Source organism: Pithys albifrons, chromosome 12, assembly GCF_047495875.1.
Source record: "Pithys albifrons albifrons isolate INPA30051 chromosome 12, PitAlb_v1, whole genome shotgun sequence".
Taxonomy (NCBI): Eukaryota; Metazoa; Chordata; class Aves; order Passeriformes; family Thamnophilidae; genus Pithys; species Pithys albifrons.
The window spans coordinates 17,486,831-17,500,761 of NC_092469.1; the positions used below are offsets into that span (position 1 = coordinate 17,486,831).

The 13,931-nt window shown below is 42.4% G+C and overlaps 1 protein-coding gene across 6 annotated transcripts in view; it reads left to right on the top strand.

The window, feature by feature from the left end:
* The first annotated feature begins 414 nt into the window (after window positions 1-414).
* The window catches only part of PLCG2 (phospholipase C gamma 2), a 62,218-nt gene continuing 48,701 nt past the window's right edge, over window positions 415-13,931 (top strand). The window contains exons 1-4 of one of the 6 annotated variants that reach the window (XM_071567345.1): window positions 474-679; window positions 768-883; window positions 5,994-6,681; window positions 13,330-13,564. In XM_071567345.1, the coding sequence (XP_071423446.1) occupies window positions 13,360-13,564 (205 nt within the window). In that variant the 5' untranslated portion in view covers window positions 474-679; window positions 768-883; window positions 5,994-6,681; window positions 13,330-13,359. Of the gene's footprint in view, window positions 448-473; window positions 680-767; window positions 884-5,993; window positions 6,682-7,883; window positions 7,974-10,732; window positions 10,869-13,161; window positions 13,248-13,329; window positions 13,565-13,931 lie in introns of those variants that run through there. The other 5 variants (XM_071567347.1, XM_071567346.1, XM_071567348.1 and 2 more) reach the window with 5 other exon arrangements.

Sequence of the window (13,931 nt, forward strand, 5' to 3'; positions counted from 1 at the left end):
AATAAAAAAATAAAGTTGGTGCCAGTTGTTGACAAAGTCAACCTTCTTTTTATCTATTTCCCTCCAGGGTGGCAAGCCAGGAATTGTGTTCTGGTCTAACTTTTAAATCCTTGTTTCCATGCCTAAGCTACTTTAGTCCTGACACCACGTGGCTGAGCACAGGCTGCATTTGTGTATATGTATTACAAATGTATATCTCAAGACGGACATAAGTGCTTTGATTTTTTTTCTTCCTAAGCATTAAAGATATTAGATGTTTTCCTCAAAGCCCAGCTGCTGGAATCAGCAGAGTCCATGAGACTTTAAAAAGTAAATGATGAACAACCCTTTGGTTACAGAGAAAACTTAAAAGAGGAAGAGGACATCCCAAAGGTTGAGAAACCACAACGCAAAGAATTCAAAATTTGCCTAAGACAAGCAGACACTTACAGTGTTGGTTGATCTCAGGTGAGGGCATTATTAACACATTACCCTGTCATTAATGCATGATGCAAGTGAGACAGTGTGAAAAGAGCTCAGCCCACGAGGAGAGGAAAGCAGAGAGTCCTGCTGCTTGGAAGTGACATATTTCAGAATTAGTCTTCCACTTTCTTTCTTAGGACTTCCCTTTTTTTGTCCTCCCCTGGCAGCAACAGCAATAACAAAATCTGTCCTTGTCAAGAAGAGAGTGTCAGCAAAGGTGACAACTTTTTTTTTTCTTTTAAAATTTAAATTAATTAAAAGGCCCAGGCATTTGGAAATTTGATTAGAGATTTTGTGTTCTTAAGGGGTCTTAGCAGTGAGATTTCACCCAGGTGGAATTAGGGTACAAAGAGGAAGAAGCCTCCGTATGACACTGCTCATCTCACCGGTATGTCAGTCATTATTGTGCACAGGATTAAAGGTAAGGTCTGCATTGCTGCCTTTGAACCTCTGCAGGGCAGCTATTCTCAAAAATGGGGTTAAATATTTCCTGATGTGTGGCAGAAAGGTTCTGGAGAGAAGATAGTTGGGTTTAAATCACCTGGCAGATCCTCCTTTGTCTTTGTAAAACATTCTGTAGCTTAGCTCTGGGATAAAAGGAGTTTCTTAATCATAAAGGAAATTTAAAAAGCCTTTCCTTTGAAAGAGGAGGTGGTATTTTAGCCCAGTCTAAGAAAAAAGAGGAAACAATTTTTGTGTGTGTGAAATTTTTAAATCATTACAAGCACACACATGCCCTGAGTGCTCAGCTGAAGGTAACCAAGCTATTTAATTCATTCCTATTTGGAGATCAGGCCAGATAAGATTTTTGCAGTTCACATTGTTAGGTTCTTTATTCTAGACATTGTTGCCTGTTAAATGAAGGACATGTTGGAAATTTTCCATTAAAATAAGTTTGATTAGTTTTTGTTAATTTTTTTCTTTGTTGGTAAAGTTCAAATTTTGTGTTTATTTTTAAAACATCTCATAGAGTGTCTAAGATCAATTTTTCAGTCAAATGTTACTGACAGAAAAGTGTTGGCAGCTGGTGCTTGCAAACATATTGTGAAGTTTCTGAATTTTGTAGCACAAATTGAATATATTTGGAGATGTGAAAAGCACCTTATATATATATGTTTTTAATATGATAAGTGAAATAATAGGATTCTACATGTATGTATAAAATACACATGAATTTGAGATCAGCAACCATAGGTGGTTGTTGATATCAGGTGGAATTTCTGAAAAATGGTCCTTTGCCAACAGAAGCCCTTCTGGAGCTGCAAAGTTAAATCTGCTCCCCATGGTATCAGACTGTTTTTACAGATCCTGGGCCTCAGAGACTTTGCACAGGTTACAGTGTCACATTTTCTCCACCTGCACAAGTTGCAGTGTCACATTTTCTCCACCTGCCTGTCCCAGAGCACAGTCCTCACCAGACTCTGACACAGATTTGTTCTGCAAGCTGGAAGGCAGTTTGAGAGACCAGGAAACACAAGCAGCCTATTTAAAAATATCTAATTTAGTCAGGATTTTAGTCATTAGTGCATATATTATCTCAATTTTCTCCCCCTTCATTTATCCCCTCTTCTGAATTGTTAACAAATATGTAAATAAGGTTGGGTCCCTGTGCCAGGGTCTGTTGTAGATCACCCAATACCAACTCCAACCTGTTGATGACAGGTTGTATGTTAAAAAGATACTCTGACACTGTATGTTAAAAAGGTACTTATCATAAAAAGTAGAACAGAAGGTTTTGACCCTTTGATGTGACTCACTCAGTTACGAGTACAGTGCATAAAGATAACAGCAGTTGCAATAATGATTTGCATTCTATACAAATCTGCTGATCCTGGAAATACACCAGATGGACACTCCTCCAAGGCACAGGCATCTGCAAGGCATAGCTCTGAAGAGTATCTCTCATTCTATCCCTATTCACAAATTATCACTTGAGTACATCATTAATTTTTCAATCCCATTTTGATTTTAGTGAGATTTTGACATGTGTTTTTTCATAATTATGTGTTTATCTGTATTAGGACCAGCATGCTCTCTGTTCTATCCCCAGTGCTTTGATCAGCTGGAGGGCTTTTCTAAACTTTTCTGATGTAGCCTGTGTTGGATTAAAGCTGATCTTTGCATGAGTGAGCACAGATGTAAGGAACTTCTCCCTTCCTGTGTGCCCTGAGGGAAGGCCTTAGACAATGATAAATCCCTGCAATCAGCCATGTAGAGAGCAGAGAAAGACCTTGGCTGTGTCTGTTTTAGGGTCCTGGAAGAGCTTCCAATAGCAGAAGCAAAACCAGTGCTAAGAATCCAGCAGAATGGAAGGAAAATGGAAAACAACCAGTGCGAGAGCACAGAGTGTGTTTGTGTTCCTCCTGTGAGATGCCACCGTGAGGAGCTCAGAGCAGTGGCCAAACCCTCTAGCCCAGCCTTGCCCACTGTTGTGCCCACCTTAACCACCCTTCCCAAGGCTGTCCAACCTCACAGGGAGAATGAGAGACAGCAGGAGGCCAAAGCAGGTGGTTACAGAGACTTTTCTCTCCTCAACTCACCTGTGGTGCTACTCCACAGTGGGAGAGAAATGAAAGGTTCAAAGTTACCAAGGGGGAAGAGCCAGACTATTTCTTGCTGAGCTGGAGCTCACTTTGTTCAAATCTATTGTCAAATTCTGTTTTTTTCTAAGTATTTCCCACTCAAAATCACACTATTTTTTATGAAAGATCTTCGTGTACTTGGCTTAAAAAGCACAGGAGCAAAAATTTCCAGGTTCCCTGTAGAGCCTCCTGCAGTCTTCCCATTCTGTCAAGGCCTTGGTAACGTTGATGTCGACTCACTGGTGATAGTGCTGGTTATGAGCTGCTGGCATTTTATCACTGTGGATGTAGTGGCTGTAATATTTAACATTTCAACTGAAGGTGTGATTACAAACCCTCTGAATACACTGGAGTTCTATGTAGCCAAAGCTAGCTCAAGACATTGAATAAATAGCTAGATAATTTATGTATAAAACCCCACACTTTGACAGCTTTGTTCAAATGTTTTCACATGTATGTTTAAAAAGGTTTTTATTGATCAACCCAAAACCCACAGCAGAGTTCTTGCTTGACTGAAACTTTGGAAAAAAATAATTCTGACAAATGAAAAGTTTTCCTCTGGCATACTGAGCTTTGCTGTGAGGAAATACCATTCTGAAGTCAGAACATTAAGGATAAAACCTGGAAGCCATGCTCTGCCCAAGGCATGTAACTGCCCTGAGATCTTTGGCAAACCTCTTCACTCTCTGGGCCTGGTGCCTTTGAAAATGGGAAATAATTATTTCCATTCTCTTCTAAAAATTGTTTTGACACCTACAAATGCAAATTGTTACAGAAACTGTAAGGGATAGCACTGCATTTTGTGTGTGAGGCCAGCAGGCAGTAACTCCTTGGATTTTTTTTTACAGGCAGTGCTTGCAAATAGCAAGGGACAGGGTGACTGAACTGAGGAGAAGCTGAACATTTGAGGCCTCAGACAAACATTTCAGCAGGCACCAGGCCAGCCACTTACAAGGACAACCTCCCTTCCTTCATGTCAGCTTTTCCGCTACTGACTTAAGTAGTTTACTTTAAGTCAATGTTTACTTTAAATATTATGATTAAGTGACAATAATTTACGAAGATTAAAATGCAACTCTGATAAGAATGAAGCCAAGTATACACGAGAACACTTTTTTACAAGAAACACACTCTTCAAGGAGCCTGAACTCTTATGCTGAGATGTGCTGGAGGAGAAGAGGTGGCTGAAGGACCATCACGAGCAACCTCAAGTCTGGGACTAGCCTTGCTCAGTGTACACAGGCAATTTAATCTTCTTAGGGAAGGGAAAAACTTTGACAAAATAAGTGAGTTTTTGAAAAAAGGCTATAAAAAAGTAACATATCCTCTGCCTTTTCTGGCCTCTAGAATCCCAGAATCCAAACAGTTCATGGGAATGTGTGTGCAAATTCCTTCTCATAAATCCACCATGAAGCAGGAAAAAGTCCTGCAGAGGTAATACCACTCCACTTCCAGACTGTTTTCAGCTAGTCCTGAATGATTACAGATTCTCCCCTCACAAATTGGCTCTTCCTTTTGATAGGAAACTGGATTGACACCTAATCCCAAAATAGTGGTACGCAAGTTCTCTTAAGTTTAAAATCAGCTTCAGTCCTGCAAATGAAAAGTTCGTAAAAGAAACACTTGAAAATTAAGTTTATATATCTGAAATATCTGGTCATAGTTTTTGCAGCTCTAACCAGAAATTCTAGCTGAGGTAATGCACATCCTGCTAAGGAGGGCAGATATGATGACAGTGCGTAAATCCTTAGGCTAGATAATGGCTGTGAGTCTCTAAAATATTTGTTCCTCCTGCCTAATGACTCTTTAACATTTCCTACAATTGATGGAATAAAGCTATTCAACTTCTGGCTTCTCCACAAAAGCTGTATTTTCTTTGTAGGTGCTGTAAGGACGTGGCACCAGTTTTGTGACCATTATTTATTAAATCCATGAGGTCACCTAGCCAGTCCTGTCATTCTCTTTTGTGCCTTGCTTTATTCTTCCGGGGAAGCAATCAACACTTCATTACCAAATACAGGACAGGGCTGAACTTTCCAGTGCTGTAATTAAGAAAGTGTCACTGTCAACACCATAAATTCCCTTTCTGAGGGAATTATGACCAAAATGTAAAAATGTACTCCCAGCAAGAAAACTTGCTTTTCAGATCTTATAGTATGAATTGTGATTATATTATTTAAAATTCAAAGAGCCTTTTAAAATTATAAGAAGAAATTTAAACTGAAAAAAAGAAAAGAAAAGAAAGGAAGATTTTATTCTAGTAGCTAACCTTCTTTTCCTCTTTAAACACACAGGGTTTGCTAGGGCCAACTTGGATGGAGAACTAATTTCCCCACATCTCTCCTCCACATACATATACAGGATTTTTTGCTACAAAAGAACTGAAGATGTTGCCTGATAATTGTCTGTGACTATGAGGTTCATTCTCCTTACAGGAAATTCTGTTGTCTGCCTGGAAGGTCCTGCCTTTGAGGTGTGAAAGTTGGATGGCAGGTTGCTTATTCTGATAATAAATCTTCTGCTGTGATTGTCAGGCTGTCTGAGAACTCCTATTTCTGTGGATGTGCTCAGTAATAACTGGTGGTTTTGAGAGTTACTATTTTATTGGTTTGGTTATAGGGATTGCTTAGTCCATCTATATGGCTGGGATTTTTTTTACAGGATTCAATGCCATAAACCTCACTGCAGTTATGATTTTCTCCCACATAGGTATTTTCTCTGACTATATAATGACTCTTCAGTTTTATCAGAGTTTTATCAGGTAAGTCCAAGGTTGAGCAGGAAATGTTGGGAATTGGTAGGTTTTAGTGGTCCTTTCAGAACACAAGTGATGCACAAACACAAGTCTGTCTACACCAAAGCCCCATGTACTTTGCAGTGATGTTTACTTCAGCAGCAAAGCTCTGAGTATGATAAAGATGATCAACTCCGTTCCTGTGTGGCTTGCAGGTTGCTCAAGGGTGGTTCCTGTGCTGAAGCTGTGCCATATGACTGGTGAGGAGACTGTTGGTACCTGGCCAAATGAAGCAGAACCAGGAGGGGCTGCTGAGGCTCATATTTGCTGGAACTTGGATTCACTGTCAGTGGACCTGAATGGCTTCTGGATCTGACAGCTGGGATTAACAGACTGCTGTTACCTCCTGCTTGTATAATGCCCAGGATCACCTGCACCCTTCAGCTCTCTATGGAATGTGGTGTGTACAGATGTTTGGGTATGAGCTTCTGCAGCTGGGGAAATTGGCCTCTTGGCACGTGCATTCTGCTTCTGTTCACATTATTTCAAAGGCAGTTTCAGAATAACACATTGAAGGCTTTAAAGATGAAGAGCTAAAAATAAACTATGGGAGAGACACTATGATGTGATAGGTACATATTCTGCTATTCTCATTAGTGCTTCCTTTAAGATATTGTTGTGTGAATTTGTAACTGAGTCACATGTCCTTAAGAGAGAAACTTCTCCCAGGTTTGAGCATCTAGAAAAATATAAAGAGCAATGCAAGATGGCATGAAATAGTGAACAATGATGAGATTGTAATGATCATGTTTTTGTTTTGCATTTAAAATGATCCACACCTTTCTCACGTATTGAGTTATTTCCTTTTGTGGTGGTGTATTCTGAATACGTTCTTCACTTCTGGTAAGTCATAATTATTCGAATCCCGTTGGTGCTTTTGACTATGATAAAGGCTTGTAAGTGTGCTTTTGGGAAGAGTTTCCCAAATTGCTCCTACAATAGAGTTGGATACAATTGACATTTCCCTTCACAGGTACCTAGGTAGTATCGCTGGAGGTGTTTGATGCAGAACATGTTGCTAACTCATTCTAGGTATCATTTTGTTTCAGTATTTTCTGCAGGTATAGGTGAAAATGTTACTAAACCCCACAGTTTGGCTCCTGTTTTACCATTTATAATGCTGACTGAAATTATGGAAACCTTTTTTTCCCCTCTAATAGAGTAGGTTAGTCTGTCAAAAGATATGTGCTTTTCACTCCCTTGTGCCAGCCACCAGTGTTGGCAGGAGGGGAGATGAAGAGCTACCTCCATGAGACTTCACTTCTGTTTTTGGGAACCAGCATTTGAAATACAGAAACTGCTGTTGTAATGTGGAGTGGTCCTTGCAGAAATGGCCAAGAACTATCCCCACACGTGGAATCTTGTTCCTTGAAATACTGTACCATCCCCTAGCTTTGGTTTCTAGGCATTTATTTTGGTGTCCTCTGAATGGGCATGACTTGTTCCTTGTGACGACCTTGCTGTCTGCCTATGGGTGTAGGAACCTTACCCAGCTGGTCCAGAACACCTTCCATGTTTAGCTCCGGCAATTCCTACAGTCAAAGGGAAAGAGTCAGTACCGGCGTCTGTGTCTGAGCTAGAGCCTGTGCCCCAGGGCGCGGCTGAGGGCACAGCGGGGGCTCAGCTCGACACCCGCCCCGGGGACGCGGGACAGGGAAACGCAGGGAAGGGCAGGGCACGGGAGAGCATGGGAGGGTAGGGAACGGGAAGGTAAGGAAGAGCACGGAAGCGCACGGGAGGGCAGGGAAGAGCAGGGAAGGGTACGGGAGGGCAGGGAAGAGCAGGGATGGGAACGGGAGGACAGGGAAGAGCAGGGATGGGAACGGGAGGGCAGAGAAGAACACGGGAGGTCAGGGAAGAGCAGGGATGGGAACGGGAGGGCAGGGAAGAGCAGGGAAGGGCAGAGATGGGCAGGGAAGAGCACGGGAGGGCAGGGCCGGTGCCGGGCGCGCTGAGTGCCCCCTTGCCGTCGGCCCCGCGCCCGTGGGTGGCCGCGGGGTCAGGTGGCACCGCCCCTTCCCGGTGACGGCAGAAGCAGAAGTGCAGCCCCGAAAGGCGCCGCGGGACCAGCGGCACCGGCAGCGTCTCCAGCGGGACCGGCCCCGCCGCCGCACGGAGCGCCCGGCCCGGCGCAGGTGAGCGCGGCCCCGGCCGAGGGCACTACGGCCCCGGCGGCAGCAGGTGCCGGGGCGGGGCGGCGAGCCCGGGCGAGGGAGAGTCTGTGGAGGGGAGGTGGCAGCTGCAGGCTCTCGGGGACAGCTCGGGCAGCCCGCGAGAGCGGAGGGAGGGACAGGCCGGGGGTGCCCGAGCTGGAAGAACAGGGCGCCGTGGGGCTCCCCGAGGGCACAGCCTGGCTCTGGCCACTCTCCGCCGCCTGGTGAAGAAGAAGGAAGGAAACCTTCAGCGCAGCGTGCCCTGACAGCAGCCCAGCCTCGCACAGCCCTGGGGCCCGGGGCAGGTGGGCCCGGGTTTCGCCGCTGTTCGCCTCCCCTGGCACCGCCGCACCGCGGGGCTCCCGCAGGAGCCGCGCTCCGGTTGCTGTCAGTGCTGCCGGTGGATATCCCTGCTGACAGCGCTGCCTGCTCGGCTCAGGAAGTGTCCTAAATGCATCCAAAGGCACAGCTTGGATGCAACAACCCTTTTGCAGCGCGCAGAGCACGTGAGGAAACTTAGAAATTGGCTGGAGTCAAACTTTGGGTGGCACTTCTTGGTTGACCTTTTGTGCCTGGAAAGCACCTGCTGTGTCACACGAGTGAAATTGTAACAGAGTATGAATTGTTAGTGCTTATCTGAGATGTTCTTTGCTACTCTGTACATTTACAGTTTACCTTTATTACAGTTACTCCTCACTTTCTGTTGTCACAAAGAAAATTAGGACCTGTATTGTCACAAAGAAAGTTAGGACTGATCTTCAGATAAGAAGGGTTTGTTTCTGAAAGTCTGAAGTACAGGTTTTTTGATAGATTAGGTTTCTTTTCATTCACTTGGTTACTTTCAGTGGGTCTTTTAGACTGTTTAGTTCAGATCAGTTGGCTTTTCAATTGAAAACAATATAAAAACAATTCTTACACAAACAGTAACAAGTGGTCCCACTTCTGCATGTGGTACAGGACACCTTCAAAATTTAACTCCTGTAGTTCCTACAGTTGAAGGGAAAGAGTCAGGTGTCAGTGTCTGTGTCTAAACTAGAGTTTGTGATTATTAGCTCACTTGTTGAATCCTGTAAGTGATGCCAGACCTTTCTACTTTAGGCTTCAGTAACTTTTCAGTACAACAGCAGTAATGCTTCTGTTGCACACAGCATCTTGTAGGTCACACTCTGCTGGGTTAGAGGCATCCAGGTAATGGGGTAATGGGGTGATGGAGGGTCGTTATGAAGTTCTGCAGCATGAGTGGTTAGAAGTGTTGTTAATTCAAATAGCTGTGCAGTCATGGGTGTAGGGAGGCTGAGGGGCACCTGGTGGTGAGTGTAAGACAGCTCTTAATGTTTTAAAGTTTAGGTCTCAAGCCAAGGGTTTATGTTAGTCCTTTTACTCTTAGACAGTGCTCTGTGATGTTATTCTTTAACTGGAGCAGGTAACCAGTTCAGTCTAGAAGTGGTCACTTCAGCTGGTCAAATATTGCAATATTCCTTCCACATTTTCTCACAAAGGGGGGATCCTCAGCTACAATATTGTTTCACAGTAAGTTAAAAATGTGGCTTAGGATTAAGTTAGACTAAACCCACCATTCTCTCTGGTTTTGGAAGCAAGGGCTGCTGTAAAAAGAGGAAGTCCAGTGTATTATATTCAGCGGAAACTGTTTAAGAAGCCACTTCGGAGAGGCAGTTCCTTTGTGCTAAGGGACTTATCTCTCAAAAAACCTGCTGCATTGCCTTTATTAAATAGCCGTACTTAGAATCTCCTTTTTTTGTTGATCTAAGTCATGTTTCAATTTACAGGTACTCCTCGTACTGTAAAAGGCAGAGCTGATCTATATTTTGTGACATTCTCCTAAAAAACCGATGCCAATTTAAAAGTTCAGATGTTCACTATTGCAGTGAGGTGTTACTAAAATGCTCAAACCTTGTCCTATATCACTGCATATTCATTTTATTACAGTTCTTAATGAAAAGAGCAAAGTGAGAAAACACGTTTTCTTCTATTTGTTAGAAAAACAGTCACTGTACAAAGATTTTAATTTAATTTTTTATTATACCCTCCTTTCATTTCTTGTTATTTCTAGTCATTGTAGCAAGACGACTGTGGTTATGTTGTTAGATGCAAACCTGTGATAATTCAGATGGTCATCTGATTAGTTCCAGGGAGTCTGAAAGGATCAGTTACATTATGGCTAAAACAAAACATCTGTGGTTGCTCATGATACTTAAAATTGTCCATTCTCTCTCAGTTGTAGGGTTGTAGTATGTATATTTTTCCAGTATTATAAAGAAAGAATGCTTCATATTTTTATTACCAGAACAAGCTTATTGATAGAAAACACAAAGTAATATGTATAACGTTTTGCAAAACACGGAGTGAGATGGTTCCTGCCTTAGAACACTTCAGGTTCATGGTGGGCAGTGCAGAAAGGGCCACCCTGCTGCTAAAAGGGGACTAGTGAGGCTTCTCTATTAGTTAAAAAAACAAAACAACAACAAACCCCCACAACCAGGTCTTTTGAAGTGGTAGAATTTAAAAAGGGATTAGAAAGATTGCACAGGACAGCTTCAAAGTCCGACAGATTGCACTGAAAGCAGCTGGTGACATGATGTCAAAGGGCAGGTCAGTGGCTTCAATGAGAGGGAGCAGAAAAGGGCGCTCTGTAGTGAGGGCAGGTCAGGAGTCAGTGCCTGCGCTGAGGGGGAGGAGGGTGCAAGAAGTTGCGAAGGGGAAGCGAGAAGTGCCATGGTCGAATTAGCCACCAACACGGAAACTGAAACTGCTCGTGAGGGAGAGTAGTGGACTGAGGACAGGGGGAGAGAAGCAGAGGAGATGCTGTGCCTGCTGGTGCACGGGCACAGAGAGTCTGGGAACCTGTCCTGCTTAGAGGTGAGGTTAAGGGAAATGACTGGGAACTGTGTGGCAGCAGCCCCTGAAACTTGTGTGAAAATGCTATTCATGGATGAAAGAGCAGTTTCCAGAGCACCCTGTTTGTAAGTGATCTCACTGAGGAGTAATCAGGCTTGTAATTAGCTGTTTGGTGCAATGGTGTGTGGGAGACCAGAGCACAGAAACTTGCTAATATTTGTGAGAGCTGCTGTGTTTGGTGCCAAGATGTGTCCCAAGTGTGTGCACATAAATACTTGCCACCTGACACATGGGTAACAAAAAAGACTGTGTAGGAGAAACACAACTATGAAGTTTTAAAAGTGCATAAACTGAGACTTTTCAAATGCACCCAATGTTTATTTCAGTGTTGGTATTTACTCATGTTGTCCCTTCACCACAGCTGTCAAAAGGACAGTTACCTGGTTTGAATTCTCATGTAGCTCTCACAGAGGTTTAAATTCTAATACAGTGCAAGAGTTTGTGCGAGCTGATACAATTATTTCTTGTGTAATTATTTCTTGGGATTGCCAGACTTCAATTTTCAGCATTTCCTTGCTCCTCCTGATTTAATATTGAGAAGGCAGTAACACAAACAGCAGAACCTGTGAGGCTTCCCAGATTTTAGAGGTCTCACCAGGCAACAAACTGATGCAAGAAGAGCAAACCTGCTGCAGTTCACCCGAGGACATAATTTTGTTCATTGGAAGATAGTGTTGGGAATATGAAAAGAAATTAATCCTGGGAAAGTAGAAGGAATATAATTCAAATTTGTTGCATGTATCTGCCTTACTCATGTTGATATCTAGATTGCCAATGCCTGGGGCAAGATGGATTTCCAGGTATTTCATGCAGTAGTCTCAGTTTCAAGAATGCAGAGTTTTAAATTTCACCTTGCACAGAACTCATGACATTTTTGTGGAACATAATTCTAGAAATATCCTAAAATGATAAAGAAATTCATATAGAAATGTGATTTCTGATAAGAGTTGCTTTTGTCTCTATGTCAGTTAGAAGAAACTTTTGCTTATAGAGACTTTCTCACCCTATATAAAGTAAATAAAAGCAGATCTGATGCTTGGAAGAAGTTTGACAGGATCAAAGTGCACATTTTTGATGTCTTGAGAGGCACTTGAAGTCAATAAATCAAGATAAATATAGTCAGGGTTGAAATTTTTGATGAAGTCTTTTTTTGGACCTACCAGTATCACTTGCCATTTTCTGGGGAAAACCCAGTATTGCCACTTGAAGGCTTCAGAGGGGCATTTTTACTGCTTTGTGCTTTGAGGTGGTGGAAGTGCATTTGGACAGAATATACTGTGTGTTAGGCTTATATTTTATATTTGATACACATGTATAATTTGTAAGTGATATACTTACTACAGAAACCCTTCTAGGTGTTAGAGAGTTCTGTTCATAATTGCACTAGGTAGTGGTTTTGGCTGTTTAATCAGGAGTTTCTTGGGCAACCATCCCAGGAAGTAATCCTTCCTTGGCCTGTGGATATACTGGCAAAAAAGTTGGAGGTTTGGTAAATGAAATGAACTGCCAGAGCAATTTGTGCAGCAGAATTGTATTAACATTATTTTTTGGTTATGAGAAGGTGTAGGAAATGTGGCAGAAAATGCTACAGAGAAACAAAATGTTGCTCCTTTAAGAGACGTTTTAAACATAGTTCTGTTCTAGTTTGAACACATTATTTTCATGTTTCTGATGTGGTCTTTAGTTTTATTTAGGTTTAAATTTAGGCTCTATTTTTTATGGTCGAGGTTGGGTTTTTTGGCATTTCAGTAGTTTGCATTCATTGTGTTTTGTTCTTTTGTCCATAATACTTGGTTATTATAAACGTTATTTCTTGCAGGCTTTTTTCTTTTTTCTTTTTTTTTTTTTTTAATATTTCTTTCCTTCTCCTTTTTTCCCTGTCCTAATGTGGGGACTTTAGAGATGTAAATCTTGTTTATAGTGAGGGTGCTGTACATGCAGTTGAAGATGTGCACACATAAAAGCACATGGGAATTTACACCACTTAATATGATTTTCACATATTTGGGCTAAGCAGACCCTGGCTTGCTTTATTTTGCCCTGGAACACTGAGTACTTCTGTGTGAGAAGGTTGAGGGAGCAGTCAGGGGTTTGGTGCAGCCAGAAGAGAGGCACTGGGCTTTGCTTGAGAAGTTCAGGTGCAAATCCTTTGCATGCAGTGGCTGCTCCACCCAGCTCTTAGTTTTTTACAGAGATGGGAGCAGGGTGTCTACCCAAGTGTCACTGGAACTGCCCTCTGTGAAGGCTTTTTGTACTTCATTTGAGGAGGAAACAGCAGGGATGCTTTTAATGTTGGCCATGTACCTTCCTTGCGTTTGCATGGACAGGAGCCTCTATTAGGTATCAAACTTACACAAATGTGATTTGGAAAGAAATGAAAATGCTGGTTTAAATATTGATTTGTTTCCCTTTTTCTTTTCAGGACACTGAAACCCGTAGAAGTTTGATCAAAATGAAAAAAATGCCGAGAAACAGTATAAACTATGGAGTGCTGCCAGAGTATGAGAAAAGCCAGATCAAAAGGACTTTGGAGCTGGGAACTGTTATGACAATATTCAGTCTTAAAAAGAGTAGCCCAGAAAGAAGGACTATTCAAGTCATAATGGAAACCAGGCAGGTTGCATGGAGCAAGACAGCTGACAAGATTGAAGGTGTCTGTGAGTATTTGCAAAGTGTACCTGAACTTGGAGTTAATAGTAAATGGATGTGCTCATTAAATATTAAATTTAATGAGCCTCAGGTAACATAATGAAGCTTTTGACTGAAAAGTGTTTGGGAATTTGCTGAGAATATTCTGAATTGTTGCGAGTAGATGAAAATGGTGCTGGAAACCTGTGCATGAACAGTCTTTTTTCCTGTAGAGCTGTCCAGCCAAGAGTTATTCAAGTCAAGAGAGTTCTTGGACAGCATTTCATTTTTCATGAGGTCAGACTGGCTGTTGAGCTTGTCCAAGCCAGTGACACTTGCTGAAGGCAGCAGATGTTGCTGTTTGTAAGGAAACTCTGATCTTATTGTAAAGGCTGC